Below are 22524 nucleotides of genomic sequence, written 5' to 3' on the forward strand. Positions count from 1 at the left end.
TCAGCAGGTCTTTCAACCACGAGATGTCAACCAGGGCTGTGCTAAAGCGTAGCCTGGTACTTGCCAGCGGCCGCTCAACCATCTCTCATCTTTTCTTTCTCGTCTTTATTTACTTATTTTTGTACTCCAGCTCTTTATTGGCATCTAAAGTCACTAATCTCTACCCATTACTGTTTTTGCTAATTTACAGTGATAACTGTGGCTCTGTTTTCATTAGGGGATGAAAGCCGGGAAATTAAAAAACAAATTACAGGGATGAGGAGATTACTGAATGACAGCACTGGAAGAATCTATCAACGCGTTGGCAAAGAAGGAGAAAAACTGAAGGAGGAGCCCCAAGATTTAGACTTATCCTGGGCCCAGCGCCTGAATCCCCCTGCTGAGTCCCAGGCCAGCCTTCATCCTTCACAGAGCAGTTCATGGAATGAATTATCACCCCAACCCAGCCATTTTTCAGGGCAATACGGGACTCGATCCAGAACGTTCCAAAATCAAACACGAATCGCGGCATCCAACGGTATGATCTGCATTAGATACTGAGGATAGTACATTTTTTTTCCCCTCTCTTTCCTTGTACAGTACTAAATTTCTGCCTTTGTTGTGATGATTTATTGTACCACTGCATTGAAATCAGTTATAGTTCAGAGTCTACAAAATGAGCACATAGTTATCACTTTGAAAAGGTGCGAAAGCGGGCATGGAGTAATTCTGCTGCCATCTGTCTTAGCTTTTAAAATGCATTCCCAGTGATAGGACAGAATTACTCAATGCTGCTACAGGCTTAATTTCTATACAGTACATATTAAAACAGCTTTTGCCATCGTTATTAAATTCTTAGCTAATTAAATGTCAACCACTACCACTCCTCTTTGCAACGAGTAACGTAGGGCTGTTGTGACACCACTTGCAGAGCAGGATTCTGCTGAAGTTCATAAGAGGGTGGCATCAGCCTTATAACTGGCCTCTGAACTTCAGGTACAAAATCCCATGATAGCCCTAGGCTTTTATTCTGATGGGGCCATTGGAGAAAAGAGATGATGGAATCTACCTATGAACAGCATGTACTAGAGCGTGGTCCATCTTGTGCTGGCAGAGAATTCTGCCCTGAAGTAGATGGCAGTGTGCCCTTAAAATGCTTTTTTTCTCTTGTTTTAAGTCCCAGAGAGCTGAGGTTTTACTCCTGGATTGCTGAAGGTCTTCCTTAATATTCTAATTTCAATTCAGAAAGTTTTTCCTCCAATATTCAACCCTAAATTTAGAGTAAAGGTGTACCTTAGTTCCAAATTTGGGAAAATAAAAAATTGTGAGTTTGAATCTGAAAACATTCTCAGTTTCCAGTTGATTCTGAAGGTATTCATACTTCCCAATAGGAACATCTGCTGCATGTCCTCCTCTAGAGGAATACAAATTCTCATTGCTTGTAACAGATAAAAAAACGAACAACTTTTCATTCTTGGCACTGTCCTTTAGGAAGTGCTGTCCCTGCACTAAAAAATCATGCAGCCACAGGTTTTACCAGATTGACCATTTCTCTGCAGAGACAGTGATTCACACAGAGGTACCAGGTGACCTAAAGAAAGATGTTGCAATAAGTTTAAGATTAATAAGTTAAGATTGTTTTAATTATTTTATAATACAAAAAATAGTTGTGCTTTTTTTAAAGACACAGATCCAGAGGAGAGGGGAAAAGACTTTATGGGATTTAGCATCCAAGTCTAAAACTCTCTTCTCAAAATTCCACTGTAACAAACTTCTAAATGTGGAAGGATCTGTAATTCATCACACATCACCCTCTTTGCCCCCAGATTCCCTGTGCACTGTCAGAGGCAGTTCTCTGCATGCACAGAAGTGCCCAAGCCTGCACAGCTTAGGTGCCTAGTTCCCAGATCCAGAAAGTAGGTGGAGCAGCACCTCCATCCCCTCAGGGGCCTGATTCAGCATGTGAGCTAGAACATGTTGACAGGATTTGGCCCCATATGCAAGAAAATGTCAGCACCTGAATTTTTCATATAAGGAGGAAGGGTTTCGCTGATTTATGATCTCTTACAGGTTAGAACAGTCTGTGAGACAGTAGAAGAGTTGGGTTGAGTGACCGCCTGGGCTGGACAAGGTGAATGAATGTCCAGGCTCCCAGCTCTTGGAGGACTGCACCAGGAGGCACCTTCCACCCCTCCCTCTGCAGCTGTCCTGCTGCAGAAAGGAATGCATTCTTTTAGGTTATTACATAAAGATGGGTGTGGGCCCTCTCTGCTGGCCACCTTTGAACAAACAATCTGCATACTTGGTTAGAGGTGTCTGCCTCCAGGGGGGTGTTGTGATCCTGCTGGGCAGTTTTGCTGCTTTGGCTCCAGAGCCTGGTCTCTAGGAAGGGAAAAATTTTTATGCCTTTCTGGGCTGTGAGCAAGCTCTGACACTGCTTCTCACCTAGCACACAGCTATTTTGTGAGGCTATTTGTAACATGCCTCGTTCCCCCCATCCCTTTTACACTGGAAGCCTGAGCTCCTTAGTATTTTAGAGGTTATTCAGAGGATGGACAGAGCCCTTAAAAGCTGGATATAAAAGTGCTGAGCAATACCTCAGGGGAGATACTGTGCCTTGTGTTTAAACTCATCAAAGCAAAACTGTTCAGGGAGAACATAAGCTGGTAGGACACCTGGGGCTGACAGTCCTGGGTCATAGAATCATAGCGTGGTAGGGGCTGGAAGGGACCTCTGGAGATTAAGTCCAACCTCCCTGCAGGGTCATCTGGGGAGGTCACCCAGGAACACATCCAGACAGGTCTTGAAATTCTCCAGAGAAGGAGATTCCACAGCCTCTATGGGCAGCCTGTCCCAGTGCTCCATCACCCTCACAGTAAAGGAGTTTTTCCTCATGTTGAGGTGGAACTTAATGTGTTCCAGTTTTTTGTCCATTGCCCCTCGTCCTATCAAAGGGCACCACTGAAAAGAAACTGGCCCACTCTTCTTGACACCCACCCTTTTGATATTTGTAAACATTAATAAGAGCCCCTCTCAGTCTTCTCTTCTTCAGACTAAAGAGCCCCAGGTCTCTCAGCCTTTCCTCATAAGAGAGATGTTCCAGTCCCTTAATCATCCTTGTAGAATCTGTTGGACTCTTTCCAGCATATCCCTGTCCCTCATGAACTGGGGAGTCTAGAACTGGACACAGTACTCCAGGGAGGGTCTCACTGGGGCACAGATGAAGGGGAAGAGAATCTCAGCCTGCTGGACACACTCTTCATAATGCATCCCAGGATACCATTGTCTTTCTTGGCCACAAGGGCACATTGCTGCCCTATGGGTAACTTGTTGTCCACCAGGACTCCAAGATCTTTCTCCCTGAAGCTGCTTTCTAGCAGGTCACTCCCTAATCTGTGTTGGTGAATCATCACTGGGGAGAGGTCCAAGCATCTAGAGCAGGTGCATTGTCCAGAAACTCTTGCTGTCCATTGTAGATAGGAACCATACAGGAAGCCAAGGTACAAGTTGTAGGCTCTCTGAATTAACTTGAATTTGAATGTAATAGGCATGCTAAGTCTAAGTAGTACAGTTATATACTCACCTAGTAAAGGTGATTCAAGGGATGACTGGAATGGATCTTTAATAGGTGCTGGTGTAGAAAGCAGTCATGGAAAAGGTACTGGCAAAAACAGGTGAGAGAAAAGGGAAAGCAAATCCAACAGTGATGCAGCAGCTGAATTGCTCTTTGGGTATGTTAAGATTGTTTTCCGTGGATTTCACTTGCGTGCTTTCCAAATGTGAACTCGTGGCAGCAATGTGACATCAGGTGAGTTCACTGGCAGCAGACCCAGCTGCAAGAACCACTGTCCTGGGCCAATCACTGCTCATAAGGAGGAAGCAACTAACGTATTTGTGTCATCTCCTTCTCTCAATCATACAAACTGGTATCAAATTTGCCTGCTGGCTAGCTTCCAAAAGAGATGGAGATGGCTCTTTAAAGACTCCTTCATGAAAATAAAAAGTCTGTTCTCCTTTTAAAATTAAAAATTGATTTATAACGGGTTGAAAAGGGATGCTTTTGTCCTCTAAAAATGATAAAGACAGTGCTTGGAACAATGACTGAGAACAGTCTCCAAGATGTTTCTTACAATACAGTAACTGATCAGAAGAGGGAGGATAGAAAGAAAATAAAAAACCCTCATGAATATGTATGAAGTCAGAAGAACCCTGCTTTGATTTTAAATATTGGTGGTCTCTTTTCCCATTTCCAATACCTGTGGTATATTTACATGGGTAATTTTTATCAATGCTAATGGGGATTATAATGTAAATCCCCCATGTCTTAATGGGGAAACAAACCCTTTGGTTTTCCATTAGGATTCTGTGTCCTTTCATTAGGAGCATGTTGTATTGCAACAGGAAAGAAGTACAGGTATTTACTGATACAATGAGTTCAAGTTTTCACATGCAGTTCACCACAATGCAGTCTTTGTTTAGAAGGAAACAAAAGCCACCAGCCCTGTCTCCTGCTGTAGTGGGTCAGATACTACTTCCCGAGGCCCACCAGAATCACAGAATAGTTTGGCTTGGAAGGGACCTTTAAAGGTCATCTAGTGCAACCCCCCTGCAATGAGCAGTGAGAATACTGGATTCTAATGGAGAAGATGGGCCTTATCCCTAGGAGCTTGTTAGTCTTAAGCAGCTGAGAAACCACTGGAGGAAGGATGTTATTACTATCTATTTGTCTTTTATTAATAAAGTTCCCCTCCTTTTCTGGGACTCCATTTCTGGGGTACCTGCTTCTTTTATGTAAAGTTATGGAGCTTTGCTGATGCTAATAAGTTATAAGTTGTCTTGAACCTCATCTACTTAAAAGTCTACCTTTAACAGATAGGTAAAGGGTATTGGTTTAGCCAAGTTGAGTATCTGAGTCATCTGCTGCAAAGCTAAAGATAACATTATTTATTTTCTCCATGTACCTGTAACAATGGGCTCTGCACTTTATGGACCATTGAAAAGATAAAATCCCATCAGTGCCCGAGGAACTTTCAGTGTGAATAGACACCATACAAAGGAAGGGTGAGATCAAACTAGGCAGAGTCCTGCTGAGTCAGTAACCTTTTTTTATTTTAATTTGAGACTCTCAGCCTCTTTCCCAGATCACTTTCTCCTTTTGAGAAGTTGTAGTTACAGCTGAAGCCTTAGAGAAGCTGGTGGAACTATTGCATTCATGTTTGCTAGATTTACAGAGATTCTTAAACTGCTCCATTTATTTCAATGCAGTATTAACAGGTTTTGTCCACGGATGGTATTTTAAAATGCCAAGATTTGTAACTGCAGTAAGTGTGGACAAACACTACTAATCCTCAGATCTAAACATCTGAGGAAAGGAGCTGAGCGACACCCAGATGGTGTCAGCAGTCTCTAAGTGACATATCAATTTAGCTTCACAAGTAGCTCAGTTTGGGGAGAATGACCACCTGTTTGCTCAAGCCTGATAGATGTTGCCTCAGAGCTGAAGGACTGAATGGAAGGAGGTAGAAAACAAGTGTCTGGGAAGGGAGATTTGAGAATGGAGGTACACACTGGAAGAAGGGTGGGAGCAATTCAGTGGTGGCCAGATTTTCAGCCATTTCAAAAGAGGGTTGAAGTCAGGGGATCTGTGTGGGTCTGACATCAGGGAGCTCTGATGAAAGAACACAAACTAAACCTAAAAAGGTATTAATAAACTGGTTTGGCTTCAGAGGAAAGCAGAAGTACTAATGAAAAATAGGAGGATTTATGAGCAAAGATTAAATGAGTTGCTCATGTTCACTTTAGCTAGGTAATGATTAAAGGAGCACCTGATAACTATCAGGCTATGGAAGAAAAAGGGAAATCACTTTCTGAAGTCCACCACATATGACACCAAGAGAGATGATTTCTGTTAGATCCATTTGTACCTATCTTCATAAAATGATCATCCCTCCCCTTGCATGCTTTGATGAGCAGTAAAACAGCCATCAATTTAAACAACTGTAAGCACATTTTGAAATGAAGGGGAGGTGCATCCCATCTGGCCTCAGTTACAAGCAGATACTGCTAGGTGTTTTGTTGAATTTTGAAATTTTTATTTGCAGTGTTAAATCTAAGGATACAGCTATTTTAAATTGAAGTGCAGGATACAAGTATTCAGGTAAAGCTTGAAATCTTTCAGCTGTTACAACCCATCCCAATTCAGGACCTACTAAGCAAAACTTCTGGAAAGCAAGGCAGTAAAAAAAGCACTGCAGAGGGCTAGAACTAAATATAAATTCTGCTAAACACTAGTAGGGATTACTAGAAAAGTAGAGTATCTGTTGAGCTACCATATTCATTTTCAGAGGAAATCTTGTAGGTCACAGTGCTAGAAAACATGCTGTAGGAAACAGTCCCACACTAGCAAACAGAAGAATAGATTTGAAAGCTTTTCTTGCTGGTGGTTCTTTTCCATCCTGGTTTGGTGGTTTGTTGTTTTTTTTCATTTTTCTGAGTAGGAGATTTTATTTTCCTCAATTCTTCACATGGTGAAGAATCACAGGTAATACTCAAGTAGTTAAAAAATTCTTAGGCCCTCATTTAATGTACAGTATAAACCTTTATTACACAGACTGTCTTCATTCTTTGTAAGATTGTTCCGGGAGATGGGCTTTTTTTGTGTGTGTGATAAAGTGAGTATGTTTATAATGAGGTTTGGTGCTATTGTTATTCAAGATGAACTAGCCTGACAGAGAGCCCTGCTGTGAAGAGCACATTGTATTCAGGCTCTGAGCAGTCTTCTCCAGTCCATGTAACATTGCATCCCCTACTATATATAATTGCACAATCTAGTAATAGGATAAAAACTAGAGGCTCCTTCCTCTTCAAAGGGACCATGTTGAAAATTACTTGCTTTCTTGCTTTGGATCTAATTTTACAATCAGTTGCTTTGATAATAAATGCCTGCTCGTCATTGTTGTTTGGGTGTTTTGGGGTGGATTACGTATCTCTCCCCATTTTTGTTCCTCTCTCTTTCAGGAGAAGTCCCAGTGGTGAATTCATCAATTGGACCAAACTGCTGTACATGTAATTGCCAGTCAACCCTACAGGCTATTCTTCAAGAGCTCAAGACCATGCGAAAATTGATGCAGATTCAAGCAGGTACAATGACTGGTCCCATACATGTGTATCCATGACGAGCATCTTCTTTTTAGAAGGAATGGTCTAGTGAGACCCCACCTGGAGTATTGTGTCCAGTTCTGGAGCCCCCAGCATAAGAAAGACTTGGAGCTCTAGGAGCGAGTCCAGAGGAGGCCACAAAGGTGATCAGAGGGCTTGAGTACCTCATCCATGAGGACAGGCTGAGAATTGGGGTTGTTCAGCCTGGAGAAGAGAAGGCTACTGGGAGACTTCATAGTGGCTTTCCAGTACCTAAAGGGGCTACAGGAAAGTGGGGCAGGGGCTTTTGACAAAGACATACAGTGCTAGGACAAGGGGTAATGGATTAAAACTGGAAGAGGGGAGATTTAGGTTAGACATTAGGAAGAAATTCTTCAGTGTGAGGGTGGTGAGACACTGGCACAGGTTGCCCAGGAAGTTGTGGATGCCCCATCCCTGGAAGTGTTCAGGGACAGGTTGGATGGGGCTCTGAGCAACCTGGTCTAGTGGGGGGTGTCCCTGCCCATGCAGGGGGGTTGGAACTGAATCATCTTTAAGGTCCCTTCCAACCCAAAACATTCTGTGTTTCTATGAAGACAGAAATCCATGTGGAGACCCAGGAAACCTTGGACTGTTTCCTGCTCTATTGACACAGGGTTCAAAGTCAAATTTTTGCTTGGAAATGTAATTTTTACTTCTCAGATCTTTCCCTCTAACATGGAATGTTATCTTGTAAAAATCTTTTAAGGCTAAATTGAAAAAAAAACTCAATTGAATGTGGTTAGGTACTCTAGGAGTGAGAGCTGAGGGGGTAGGTCAGTATGCCATAACCACCCCCAGTTTGTTCTCATGGTGTGTTCATTCAGAGGTGGCCTCTTCTGGGTGGAGTGAAACACTACTTTGCCTGTTCTCTGTTTTCCAGTTCACGAATTTGAGTGCTAAAAAAAAAATATGGAAAGGCCACTTGAAGTTATACAATAACACTTCATTCAAAGATCTTTCAAGTTACAGCTCTGTGGTAGCCTCAACTGAGCTAGCTGCTGCATGTTGTGGCCTCCACCCTTCTCATACTGGTTGAACTACTGGCTGAACCAGTAATGATCTGTTCCTTGGGGAAAACTGTTGAATCTCGTTTTCTGCTGGGTTAGGAGCTGAAACAACAGTGCAGAGCCAGAAGAGCACTGGAGCCAGCAAGATAACGAGACCATGGCAGGTGGGAGTTAGGTTGGTCATTGTAGGCTGCTATGAAGCTGCAGCCTCCAGGCTTCCTAAAAATTAGTGTTAATGCCAATGGGGAGTTGGAGACATTGGAGATTTTGTCAGTTGAGTGTCCCATCCATTGTGGTGGGGGGTGGAGCCATGGAGGTTTTTCACCTAGAGTAGCTGGATAAGACCTTCTCTGGAGACTTTTAAGACCCATCTGAACATGTTCAGTGTGATCTGCCCTGGATGTTCCTGCTGCAACAGGGAGGGTTGGATTTGATGATCTTCAAAGGTCCCTTCCAACCCCTGTGATTCTATGATTCTAAGAAAAGGGAGTGTTGAGTAATTAACTGAAATATGGGTGGAGTGAAGGGCTGACTGAACTCCTTGTCTTTGCAGTGTATAATGCCTGAGTGAGCCACAGGAAGGATCAGACAGGTTTTGTCATATCAAAATGCTTTTCTAAAAGTCACTGGTTTACAAAGAAGCACACAAAGACTCAGGTTATCAATCTTTGCTGGAACAGGGAATTCTTTACACAGTTGCACCAATTTTGTTGAAATTAAATGCATGATTAAAACTGGTTTGTGGGTGAGAGGTACAGGGCTGAGGTTTATGCCAGAGCAGCTGGCTCCTCAGTAGCAGGAGAGTTTCTTATCTATTATGTATCTGGACTACAAGTACCTTGTTAATTAGTGCATCTCTTGATTCACTGAGAATAGTTAATATTTTCTGGTAGGCATGGAATTATGGGTTTGTAGAGAAAAATAATAATTCAGCATTTTTGTTGCTAAAGAAAAAAACCTAAAATGCAAATATGTGAGTGAAAACATAATGACTTATTTAAGTATTCAAACACCATTCTGTCCAAATGATAAAATAAAAATTACAGTCTTGTAAATCCTTACCAGAAATGAAATACCTCAGAAATCTTTAATAAACAGTATTCCAAGGTGTTTTTTTTTCCTCAGGCTGTGTAGATGAGGACTATTTGTAGTTCACACGTAGCTCAAATGAGTTTGATTTGCACGTGTAGCACTTCTGGCTTTTTTGTTTGTTTCTTTTGACCTTGATCTTACTGATTCATCCAGACATGTAATTGTATGTGCAGTGTTCTGCTGGAGGACTCACTTATATTGATACAAGTTTAGGATTGGTGCTTTAATGTATACAAGCATTATACAAGCATCCCAAATACAAATTATTTGGGATACTGGAAAATGCAAAATACTGATAAATATCAAATATGGTCTCTTAGATTTCAGAGGTAACACGGGAACTGTCAGTTTCTGTGTATGAACAAGAGCAAAACAAACTGATGCAACTTTGGGTTACTTTTTTCCCAGAAATTAAACTATTGAATAGTGTTTTCACTCATTTTTGACATAATGGTACTTGAAGTGTTCTTGCTGAGCTAATTAACTTGGTAACTACATTCATAAAAATAACTGCAATTCCATTAGCCCTTGTATTACCTTATTTTATCAGGAAAAGATTCTCAAAGACAACGAGATTCTCAGTCATTCAAGAGGGTGTACAAATTAATCATTGCTTAAGTCCTTCATGTCACCAACTATCCAGTGGTCACTAGGAAAGAGAGCCATGTATTCCTAATTTTCCTTCAACACTATTCATCAGTGTGTCTTGAAAAACCTCATAGTGGAGCTCAGTGTCATTATCTCCATTGTACAGATTGGAAACTTATGCAAAGGTGATAAAATGTATCTGTTTCACATGCCCAAACCATTCTGCTTATCTAGAAGACGAGTTCAGTGTGTCGGTAGTTGAACGGTGCGTCCATGGTTACACGGGTGCTGTTGTCTCTGCATTTAGTTCATTACTTTCTTTCATTCAGTTGGGACTCAAAACAGACAGCAGCCTCCTGTTCCCCTGATTTGTGCACAGAAGTCGACAATATCAAGAAAGAGAAATAAAAAGAAAAAACTGCCCCTCAAAACTGTTGAACCAGTTACTGGAAATAGGAAACCCAACGCCGCAGAGAGCGAAAAGAAGCTATCGGCAAACTCGGAACGATCAAGTCTGCAAGCAGATGAACCCCCCCTAAAACCAGAAACCCCTGTTTCAGGATTTGGAATTATCCTTGAATCGGCTTCATCAGATGTAAGTTAATATTTTAATGTGTGGGATCACAGGATTTTAAAGCACTAACTCACTCAGGAGAATCAGTACTCAAGTCAGGTTGACGTCTGTTCCCTCTTATTAGAATAAACAAGCAAATCTTGTGTAGGGTTGAATGGAGACAGTAGGGTTAGACATGGGGGGTGCTGATTGCAAAGTTTTGAGGTTTGTTTCTTTTCCAGCTTCCATGAGTGTGTAGCTCTCCCTTGAGTTCAAGGCTGCCTGTTGTTTGAGCTTGCAGCAAAAACTTGTTCTTCAGCTCTCCTGTTGCCAAGAGGCACCATGAGATCAGGAGCCGTGAAAAGCACTGCCTGTATAAACCATTCTCAACCCTGGCATTTGCTGACAAGCACACATAGTCCACACATATGCCTTTATCCTGCCAGGATGTGTTTATGTGCTGTGTTTCATGCCTGGCTGGTCCCACTGGCTTCAGGGGGTTCCTCACCTCTATATAGTTCATACCTCAGTCTCTGATAAATTGGGTCATTTGATCTTCATCACTGTGGTTGCTGGATGAGGGCCTTGATGCTGCTGCTGATGTCAGTGGGACTGAAGGGGCCAAAAGTTGCTGCTGTCAAAATGTGTACTTGTCAATGTAAAATTGCAATAAGCATGTTTTCTTGATTGGTGCAACTGGTACCCACTGGTAGAACTGTCATGTATCTGGTGGCTGATTGGCTTTGTTTAATGACCAAGTAGGTGTCATCTGAACCTGTTCACTGATGAGTAACCTGATCATTAATTTCTCTTAATATAGTTTTAATTTTGAGCAGGCAGTTTCCAATTTCCTAAGTTGTATGAGCTAGAAAAACATAATTAAATTCAGTATCAATAAGTATAAATGAAAACAATGCAGCAGATGATGTTCTACCTATCTGGAAGTGGGAAGTAATAATAAAAAAGAGCAGTCATGATAATTCAGTTATATAGATGCAAGCCACACCACTAATTAGATTGCAGTCTTGTGCCATAGAGTCAGTACAGGGATACAAAATAACTAATTTGATACTTTTTTAGAGGTTTTCCTTTTGTAGTATTATTCTTAATAGGGTTTAAGGGTATGGTTTGGGGAGGGACTGGTAATTTATCTCCAATACATAGTTTGTGCTTAGAATTATTCTTTGCTTGTGGCACTCTTTTCAGCTTGAAATGTGGGTTTGAAACCAGTTTTGTACTTGGATGGAATTTAATTTAACTTTATGAATGTGTTCCATTGCTGGACACAATTCTTGGTTGGTGCCAGTTTGACCTGAGGAAAAAAAAAGATAAAACATGTGGCTTATAAATCAGGTCCTCATCTGCCCTGCTGTGCTTTGGCCCCTGTTTACCACAGTGGTTGTTTGACTGCATTTACAGAGCCAGAACCCAGAGACACACAAATTGATTTTGTTTTGTCTTTGGAAAGAAAACAGTTGAGTTCTGAAAATAGGTATATTTCACAGCGAAATAAAATGTGACCTGAAACATTTTGAGAAGGCCAGAGAAAGTCACATCTCTCAGAATGAATGGCAGTACTATCTTTTGCTATTTATTCATAAGCATCTTCAGTGTGCTTATGACCAGCATGTCTGAAAAAACTGAAAGACATTTTACATAGCACCATAAATGACTTTTCCTTTGAGAATATTGCCCAGGTTGTCTGTCGTGTGGGATGTGTCATACATCACCACTGTCACCACTGTTACTTTGCCAGTGTTTATTGCACTTTCAAGAAAAATCTCAGTTTCATATGTATAAAACTGGGGCTACTGAAACCAAATGCAATTAGTTCTGATTTGCTGAGGTGAAATACTGCTACTTCTGGAGATGGAAAAAGGCTTTGTGAGACCAACTTTTAATCCGGCCCATGAATTAGAGAACCTGCTTTTTAAATGCAGTCGTCTGTTAATCTCAGTTAAACTTTCTCATGTTTGTTTTAGTTTTATAATATTCCATTTATATTCTAATCATTTCTAATCTATGCTGTACAACCTAGTAAAATGTCTAGGATTAAATCTAATTCACTGCCTGTCAGTTTTAGCACAGCAAAAGCCTTTGGCATTCAGGACTTATTTATTTTATTGTACATGAATAGTTTACCCACCGGTTCCTTATGCCATGATCATTATCTGCTAAAAAATGCTTTTCCTTTTGCTTTTAAAGTCCAATTAGGCACTGATTGTCTTAGATTGAAGAATAGTTTGCTACTAAAGGAAGGCAAGAATAAATCAGGAGTTTGCCTTCAAATTATTTCACTGATACAAGAAATTGATTCCTATATTAAGAATAAAATAGTAAAACTTATCATTGACTCCTCCATGCTGGTGCTCTGGTGAGGTTTCAGATGTATTTTACAGCTGTATTGGTGAAGGTGTTTTGTCTGTGGGAGGTGTCTTATATCATTGAGGTCATCTTAGATTGCTATCACAAGCCTCAGGCTACAGAATAGGACAAGATACCTTCATCACCATGACAACTACATTCTGTGTTTTGACTGACATGAGGTAAAGTTTTTCCCAAGTTGTAAACACATTTATTTGCACTTGAAAATCTTTTCTGTCACCAGAAAGTCTAGGAGTAACATTAAAAACCCACCTACATCAGAAGATTGTCAAATAGAATAACTCTGTTTTGCTGGATCCAGCATTTTGAAGGTTCTCAAGGTAAAAAAACAACAACTTTCATCCAGAACAAGCTGAGAAACTTGTGTGCTTTTTGGAGATTAGTTTTTATTACTATCTGCATATTTTAAGATTCTTCACCCTCGTTTCCCAGAGCATTGTAATCTTCAGTTTTATCACACAATGCACATGCATATCCAATGACAATATAAGCTTTGAAAATATTCTGCTTGCTGTAGCTCTCTTGATATTGATTTTGAAAAATGCATGGGGAAAGTTACACAGCCAAATACTTCTGAGATTGGCAGCCCTTTCTTCTGTCTAGACTCATGATGTTTCCAGGTGATTTGATGGGAGATGGCATTTGCTCTGTAAACATCTCTGAAAACATACCATCACTGCTGGTTGTATTTTCTTGTAGGGGGGAAAAGTGGAAGTTAGTAGGAGCAAGGTGGTAATGTTAGCTTATTTTCTTACATCATGACCACTGATTTTCTCCTCCCCTTGCCCAACTTCCAGATAATATATTAAAATTTTAGTTTGTGCATGATTTATCTTCATTCTAGAGCTATAATGATTCCATACAGATTTCTTGTGTAAGCACTGTGTGGTAGTCACAGAATAAAATACTGCCAATATTGTTTGTGTAATTTCTGATGTGTGCAGACAGGGGCAGCAAAAAGATTCTTACTAAGGGGACTTCCTTGAAGGCCTTTGTCTGCTTTGGCCCACAAGGTACTTGAGAAAAAAATCTTGTGAAATACAGGATGATTTTGTTTCTTCTTCTTCTCCTCCATATCACTTTCCAGCAGTTGTGTAAATCCCTGTGATTTACAACTGAGGTGGTGGAGTTTTTTGTGCTGAAATAAGCTATCTGACATCATCCTGTTCTAACCATGTATTTTGGGAATATGAAAAGGAGGGGAAAGTGATGATCAGCAAGCACTGGCTCTAAGGGCAAACCTTCAAACTCATCATCCACTCACATGGGCTCCATCTGCGCTTGGAAGCCCTCTTGGGAAACCACATGGAAGAAGCCAGTAGCCTTGCAATTGTCCTTCTTGGAAGCACCTGGCTGCCCCACAGTGTGCTCATTCACATCATTTGGCAGTGAAACAAGTCCATAAAATGGTTAGATAAGTGTCCAAAAAGCTTCAGGTAGGAATATTGCTCTGTGATGATCCTCTGGTTTGTCATGATTATCCAATATTGAGAGGTATCTCTTTTCTTTTTGTTAGCTGTACGCCTAGAAATAATGTCAGTAATTGTTAACTATTACAGTGACTAGACATGAGTATGATTATTTGATTTGCCTGTTAAGGTGCTTATTCACTGATGGGGTTTGAATTCTGAGCTGTTGTGGTACTGAAAAGCTGGGGAAAAAAAAGTCACGGTTTGATTAAGTGATTGTAAAGTCTCATCAGATGCATGATTGAAGTAAAATAATAGCTTTGAATGCTCTTTTAATTAAAACATTTGTATTCTTTTGGTAGCCAGAAGTGCAACTTGCAGAAGGCTTTGATGTCTTCATGCCCAAATCCCAGCTGGACTCTATATTATCAAACTACACTCGCTCAGGAAGTCTGCTCTTTAGGAAGCTGGTCTGTGCATTTTTTGATGACAAGACTTTGGCTAACTCTTTACCAAATGGCAAAAGGAAAAGAGGCCTCAATGACAACCGGAAAGGACTAGACCAAAATATTGTGGGTGCAATAAAAGGTATGGTTTTGTTTTCTTTCCTGTGTATAACTAGAACATACGCTCAGCGAAGGAGAGTGTAAGGGGATTAGAATTTCTGATGTGTGTTAGACCTATTAAAATACACAGTCTTACTCCTTTTCATTCACATGTTAAAAATATCTTCTACAGGGGAAGCTTGTGTTAATTTTAAGCCAGTGATCCTGTTTTCTGAAGTCAGGCTTTCAGTGTTTGTATAAGATAATTTAGATATTTTTTTCTGAATATTGGAGGTGCAAAGGAATCTTGAAAAACATAATGACAGCATAACTGATCCTCTTCCATCAAAATTCTGAGGCTTGCACTGTCTCTGGCTCTGTCTTCTCTGTAGATAGTTTAGCAGTTGGTGGCTGGACTGGGCAGAGGTGGGGAAGATAATACTGGGACTGGGAGAGCAGCCCTGTGGAGAGGGACCTGATGGTCTGGGTGGAGAACAGGCTCAACATAAGTGAACAGTGCTCTGCAGGGCAAAGAAAGCCAACAGGATGCTGGGTTGCATCAACAAGGGCATCACCAGCAGAGGTCAAGAAGTCATAATCCTGCTCTATTCAGTGCTTGTCAGACCACACCTGGAATGTTGTGTTCATCTTTGCTCCTCGCTTTACAAAAAGGATGGGACAGGCTGGAGAGGGTCCAGAGAAGAGCCACAAGGATGATCAGAGGACTGGAGGACCTGCTGTAGGAGGAGAGGCTGAGAAAACTGGGTTTGTTTAGCCTTGAGAAGAGAAGGGTTAGGGGAGACTTCATTATCATGTTCCAGTACTTAAAGGGTGGCTACCAAGAAGATGGAGACTCCCTGTTTACAAGGAGTCACATGGAAAATAGAAGGGGTCATGGGCACAAGTTGCTCATGAGGAGATTGCAATTGGACAAGAGAGGTCAATTTTTCACCATGAGGACAGTCACACCATTGGAATAGTCTTCCAAAGGAAGTAGTTGATCCCCCCACATTGGACGGTTTTAAGTCTCAGCTTGACAGGGTGCTGAGCCATCTCATATAAACTGTAGTACCTAGAAAGGTTGGACCAGATGATCTTTGAGGTGCCTTCCAACCTGGTATTCTATGATTCTATGAACTGTGGTGGTTCTCTTGTGGGAGCAAATTTCTTCGTTTTTCTTAGTGATCACTGCTCCCTAGCTTCCAGAAAAACACATGTACCTTCAAAGTCTGTGATCCCAACTTAGAAAGAACTAGTATTAAGTCAAAGATTCTGAACTGGAATCTATTATTTTGAAAGTTGATATAGTAGGGAAAATACCCAAGTTACCAAAGACAGGCTGTGTTGCAAAGTAGAGCTTATTTTAGAGGCTGTGACTCATCCTGAGGTGCAGATTGCTAACCTTGGAGAGATAAGGCAATGAGAAGAGCTTCTAGAAGTCCATTGACAGCAAAAGGAGGCAGGGGAACCTTTTGCAACCACCTCTGTGTCCACTTTTGGCCCCATCTCCCCACGCTAGAAAGATACTGACTTGCTTGAGTCCAGTGGAGGGCCACCCGTATTTATGGCACTGAAGCAGGTGAGTGGTGAAGTATGTATGTAAAGTGTCACGTGAGGAGAGGCTGAGAGAACTGGAGAGAAGAAGATTCAGGAGAAACCTGATTGATGTCCACAACTACCTAATGGAATGGTGGAGAGAAGGTGGAGTCAGACATTTCTCAGAGGCACGAGAGTCATCAGACCCCTGGAAAATTTCAGCATGAATTAAGGAAGAGCATTTTCAATATAAGGGGAGTTAAGCAGTGGGACAGTGGCTCAGAGGAGCTGTGGGATCTTCATTCCTGGAAGTATTCAAAACTTGACTGATCACAGTCTGGAACATCATGATCTAGTTGGCAGTGCTTTGAGCAGCAGGCTGTACATGGAGACCTCCAGAAGACCCCTTCAACCTGTGAAATTCTGTAATAATGTGTATGTGGTGGCCATGTCATAGTCCTAATACATTTTACAGAGTTTCTGGCAGACTTCCTTACAGTTACACTTACTGTTATGTTTCCATCACAAACACTTTTTTATACCTTGAGCTTAATAACCTGCAAAAACCCGAAGTTGAATTCACTCCATCTGTATCTTGTTCTTCCTTGAAAGTTTCAATAAATAAGTTACATGGAAGAAAAAAAGGAGTTCAAAATTAATTATTTTTTAAAAAACCCAGACTTCTAATTTGAGCAGGACTGAGGTGAAAGAAATGTTTTTCAGTAGATGCAGCAGCACTATTAAAACAGCAGTTGTCACCCACTGCAGAGAGCAATGTTTCTCAGTAGTTAAGCTCATGTTACCAGAGCAAGTTCTGAAGCTTGGTTTAACCTTGAGCCTGGGGAAAGAAAGGAGGGAGTTGTAGTTCTAACACATAAATTGCATCTGTGATGGTACTACCAGGTACTGCTGTAGTAACAACAGCCTTTATTGGCATTTACAGCATTACCAAAATGCTGGTGCCTGATCAGGGAGCCCATCCCTAAAAGCTGGGATGGAATAAGATGCCAAGGGCTGACATCCTGTGGATCTTTCTCAGCCTGGCTCCAATAGCACCCTTCTTCCCTCCAAAGAGCTGGGCTGCCAGGCACTGTGGTTTCATTTATCCCAAGAAATAACTGAGCCAGTATGAAATCTCCACGAGAACAACACCATGTTGTTTGCATTATTATCATCATTAGGACATTTCTCTGCCACGTGCCCAGATATCCGCTCGTGGCACTTTTAGTCCTTTGCCATGATAGAGGTACAAAAGTGGAGAAAAGGCTACATTCATGGCAAAAACATGCTGAGAATTTAGAAGAGGGGCTGTTTGCTGGAAAATTGCTCTTCCTGTCTGAAAACATTTTAACTGCCATCCTTACGAGTCATTTAATGTTTCTGCAACAGGATGATTTGCCATGGAAAAATTCTCTTTTGACTTTGAGTGCTCAGTGGCACTTGTTGAATCAGTTGCAGTGTTTCTCCTGGGCAATCAGTTTCCCTTGGGAGTCACATCAATCACATAAACCACTCAGAACCAGGGGGGAAAAAGATATTTTAAAAGATTTTTTTTAAAAAGATCCAAAGCGGTTTCTTTTCCTTTATGTCATTGACAGCCAGCAAAGGCCTTTCCTGCAGAAGTCAATGAGCTGTGTTCAGATATAAGTGTGATGTGTCCCTCAGGGACCCATCCTGGGACCAGTAGCGTTTAATATCTTTATCAGTGACATAGACAGCAGGATCCTGTGCACCCTCAGCAAGTTTGCAGGTGACACCAAGCTGAGTGATGCAGTTGATCTGCTGGAGGGAAGGGATGCCATCCAGAGGGACCTGGACAGGCTTGAGGAATGTGGCCATGTGAACCTCATGAGGTTCAACAAGGTCAAGTGCAGGGTCCTGCACATGGGTCAGGGCAATCCCCAGTGTCAATACAGGCTGGAGGATGAAGGTGGCCACTTAGCAGAGACTCAGAGAAGAGTCCTTTTCCCTAAGGAGAAGGACTTGGGGGTACTGGTGGATACATAATTAGTGATGAGCTGGCAATGTGCACTCACAGCCCAGAAAGCCAACCATATCCTGGGCTGCATCACAAGAAGCGTGGCCAGCAGGTCAAGGGAGATGATTCTGCCCCTCTGCTGTGCTCTATTGAGACCCCACCTGGAGTACTGTGTTCAGTTCTAGAGTCCTTAGCACAAGAAAGACATGGAGCTGTTGGAGGAAGTCCAGAGGAGGGCCATGAAAATGGTCAGAGGGCTGGAGCACCTCTCCTGTGAAGACAGGCTGAGAGAGTTGGGGCTGTTCAGCCTGGAGAACATGAGACTCTAGGGAGACCTTACTACAGACTTTCAATATGTAAAAGCTTGTGGGGCTTTGAGCAGAATGATCTAGTGTAAGATGTACCTGCCCTAGCAGGGGAGTGGTCTAGATTAAAAGTCTCTATAAACTCAAACCAGTCTATGACTCTATGATACAGGGGTTGTTGGCACTGTACAGCTCATGTAGACTAGAAAGGGGAGATCTCACTTCTCCTGCCTCATGCCTATTACATTCACATTCCTTTTTGCTTGTGTTGGTGTTTCAATAACCACACGTTAAGCAATCAGAGCTATTTTGACTTTCATTCAAGAGTCACATGCAAGTCAGAGAAGAGAAGCAAGTTAATGTATTTGCTCTCCAAGGCTGCTGGGCTCTGGCTTCCTGAGCAGACAACGGTGGACAGTAGTTATAGTTCCTACAGTAGGCACCTGTGGGTACAGCCTACTGTTGTCCCCAAGCCCTGGTCACAAGCAGGAACTCAGTTGTGTGTTCAAAATAAGTAGGAGTTGTAAGTCATTGATCAAGTTCCTATTGTGTCAGGCACTGTATGGATTCAGAAGGTAGAGATTATTTTTACCCTCAGACCATAATGGTTGCAAATCAGACACTGGAGATGGGTAAGGCCTGTATTGACTTTTCTGGGAAGCCCTCAGAGTTGGTCTGACATCCTTGCTCATCAGACTACAGAGGAAAGTGTTGCTGATGCCTTTCATCAATGGTTTTGTGAAGCTGGTAACATGGAAGGGTTGGGAGGGTGTGCTTACTTTCTGTCCCTTTATACTTACCAGCCAGCACTGTTCAAAACGTGTGTATAAAAATACTGAAGTTGTCACTTTTGTTGCATGCTTCCCTGTCCCATTGATGTGACATTTTATTCTCGAAGATTACAAATTCCTTGAACTGGGACCAGTTTTCTCTCTTTGTTTGCCAGTCATAATTGGACACTGGGCTCTGAGACCTCGGAGCAAGGCTACAACAGCAATACTAACAGTAATAACACTTTTTCTATTTCTGCTCTTGTTTATTTTTTGCACGCCTCTCAGTTGTGTGGTGAAAATCAATTGCAGCAGTTTCACTCCGTTTATAATGTTGTAGTTTTGGGATAACATTGCTAGGTTTGCTGTAAATATGGAATTAAAGATAACGACCCTCTATGTACCAGTTTTACAAAATGTATAATTGGACCTATAGGATACTTCTTTTTTTTTTTTTCTCAAGAATGGCTTTTTTGCTTTTTTAGTAGCTTTATAAAAATTCTATTGTATATAAAAATTCCACCTGGTTTGGCAGCGTAGAGATTTTCAAAGTGGTAGGACTTTTCTTTTTCATTAGTTTGCCTGCAGCCTTAGGAACCTGACCAGCCTTAGGCCACCAGGAGACTCTCTACTTGTTCCATATGGAAGGCAGCATTTTTAAGTACCTGCCACATCTGGAGACTCAGTTCAAAGTACACTATCATTCTGCTGTGATGTCTTTGTGTGAAATTCATGAATGGAAGACATCAGGTGTAGACTGTTCTTCTGGGATTGGCTTTTATAAGTAGTAACTATGGTATTACTGTGATAGTTATACACACAAATGACTTCTGAATTATGAACTCCTGAAACACTGAGTTGGACCCAGTTCTCCCAGTCCTAGATTTGGCCATTTAAATACTTTTTAATGAGTGGATAATTTACTATATTTTGTTTATAATCCTCTCCAGTCTCCTTTTCTCCATTCTGGTGACACATTTCCAAAAGATGGTATCTTTTTATTTCAGTCTTCACAGAAAAATACTGCACTGCTAACCATGTGGATAAACTTCCTGGTCCCAGGGACTGGGTCCAGATTCTTCAGGATCAAATTAAACTGGCAAGAAGGCGATTAAAAAGAGGCTCAGGTATGTATAAAAATATAAGGAAAAACGTGTGAGCCTTTGCATCCACAGAAGTGTTTTTCTTGTTGACTGTAAAGTTGTACTTGCTCACCCTATGAAAATTACACCTCTAAAATTTTAGCAGGTTCCTGTGTAAAATACAGTGTTTCCTTATGCTTGGTATGGTAGCAAGTTTAGGAGCTGTCTTTGCAGCCAAGTTAACTTTGAGTCTTTCTCAAATGTTTTCTCTAAGCCCTTTCCATTAGCACCCAAACTCTTTTTCCCAGTGTTTGGTGACATCTGAATCCTAAACTATCTGATCCATCTGGGGCTGCAGGCAGAAGTTTTTTAATTCTGTGTTGTGTGATCTGACAAGCCACTCACTATACTGTTAAGACATAGCCCAAACAACCTTTCCCCCTAAACTATATGTTTTTGGAAGGATAGATGAGTTTTCTCACATTCCTTGTGAAAGAATCACCAGCACTGTACCTAAAAAAACCAAACCAAACCACCCACCCTGGTTGTGCCACAAGGTCCTGCAATACATAGGAGGGAGCTCACCAGCAGTGAGTAAGGGGTAGTGTAGGCAGGGTTTTGCAGCAAAGCTGCTCAGCTTGGGCTGGGGTGTCCTGCATGCTTGATGTTGGGACCATCCTGTAGGCTCAAAGTTAAGTTCCCACCCTGGCAACATGCAGCTGGTGAGCTCTCAGCAATGTGCAGTCTCAAAATCCCCAGCAGAATTAATGGGAAAGCAGTATCACTGGTTGAGAGACATGTCATTACTTTGTAAACCTTAAGCAGTCTCCTTCCCATCTTCATGCCTCCTATCCTACAGGGGGCTTTCTTCATACAAGGCTTCACTTACTTTTCTTCATCCAGGTGTTTTCTTAAGGCTGTCTCATAGTTGTATTTCTTGCCCGTTGCTCACGTAGAGCATCTGACATGGTTGTCTGAGGCCCATCACTTGTGCCAACGTCTTCAGACATGATCCTTCACTGTGACTGTATTTAGCTGCCTGCCTTTTCCCCTCTTCCCTTCTGCCCTTCACCACCATTAAGTCCCTGTTTGCATCGGCATGTGGACAGGATGGGAAACCTGATGGCTCTGCAGGGGATGCTGGTGGCCCCCATGGCAAAGGGAAAGAGGGCAAGACTGCAGGAAACGTCCTTTCCAGTTCCCTGTCTCAGAGAGACAACATCTGCTGTCCAAAGCATTGTCTCTGAAGCACATATTTAGGCTGCATCTGAAATCCTTCTCCACAATGTTATTAATGCCAGGAGGGAAAAGTGTAAGACTGAGGAAAATGAGAAACACTCAGAGACAGAAATAACACAGGAAGAGAAAAATAGTGCAGATTATTCAGGAGCATAATTTTTCCTGAGTAGAGAAGCAAACTAGCACTGGCCTTTAAAAGGGTTTCTTGTGTGTGTTGAAGGAGGGAGAAGAGAGGGATACAAGATAATCTTGTTAAACACAAGTGGTGGTGGCCACTTAGCCCATTGCCCCCAGGACAGGAGGGTGGAAGTGGGATGCCAGGTTTCAATAAAGTGAAGTATTTCAGTCAGAGATATGGGGAGCAGAGGGTCCTTGGGCTGTCTGCAGAGCCTCCCTCGGGAAAGAGGATTGACCTAATTTTGTTTTGATTTTTATTTTCTATCATCCTTTTTTATTTGCTTTTCTTCGTGCCTCTGCAGAATATTAATTAAAGTGACAATGACATTCAGCTTTTGCCTTTCAAATGAGACCACCTCCATCTCTGGTCCTTTCTCAGGGTGGGAGAATCTAAGCAGAGGATATTGTCTCTGAGCTAGCAAGACTATGAAGAAAAGTGGAGCTGAGTATAGTGTGACTGAATAAGCTAGGCTCCAATATCTGTCTCTGTGTGCAGAAAGAAAGGTAACCCTTTAACCACTGTGTGAATTAGTAGTGAGCAGCAATGTACCTGGCAGCCCCTCAGGTTTATTTGCTGGGAAAAAAGTACATGGTAACTGGATTGCTAGAAAAGCTTAGTTTGCTGGCCATGCTCTGGAGTGCACTGGTTCCTCTGACAGGAGGCCAGAGGCAGATGTGCCTTTTTGGATCTAGCAGGAAT

At 41.8% G+C, this 22524-nt stretch overlaps 1 protein-coding gene across 1 annotated transcript in view; it reads left to right on the plus strand.

Moving 5' to 3' along the window:
- Positions 1 to 22524, plus strand: part of BEND7 (BEN domain containing 7) — a 45271-nt gene that overhangs the window by 10447 nt on the left and 12300 nt on the right. The window contains exons 3-7 of the mRNA XM_010001287.1: positions 218 to 517; positions 6997 to 7119; positions 10175 to 10440; positions 14555 to 14780; positions 20334 to 20453. Of these exons, the coding sequence (XP_009999589.1) occupies positions 218 to 517; positions 6997 to 7119; positions 10175 to 10440; positions 14555 to 14780; positions 20334 to 20453 (1035 nt within the window). The remainder of the gene's footprint in view (positions 1 to 217; positions 518 to 6996; positions 7120 to 10174; positions 10441 to 14554; positions 14781 to 20333; positions 20454 to 22524) is intronic.

The sequence above is a fragment of the Chaetura pelagica genome, unplaced genomic scaffold, assembly GCF_000747805.2.
Source record: "Chaetura pelagica isolate M959 unplaced genomic scaffold, ChaPel_1.0 scaffold66, whole genome shotgun sequence".
Lineage (NCBI taxonomy): Eukaryota > Metazoa > Chordata > Aves > Apodiformes > Apodidae > Chaetura > Chaetura pelagica.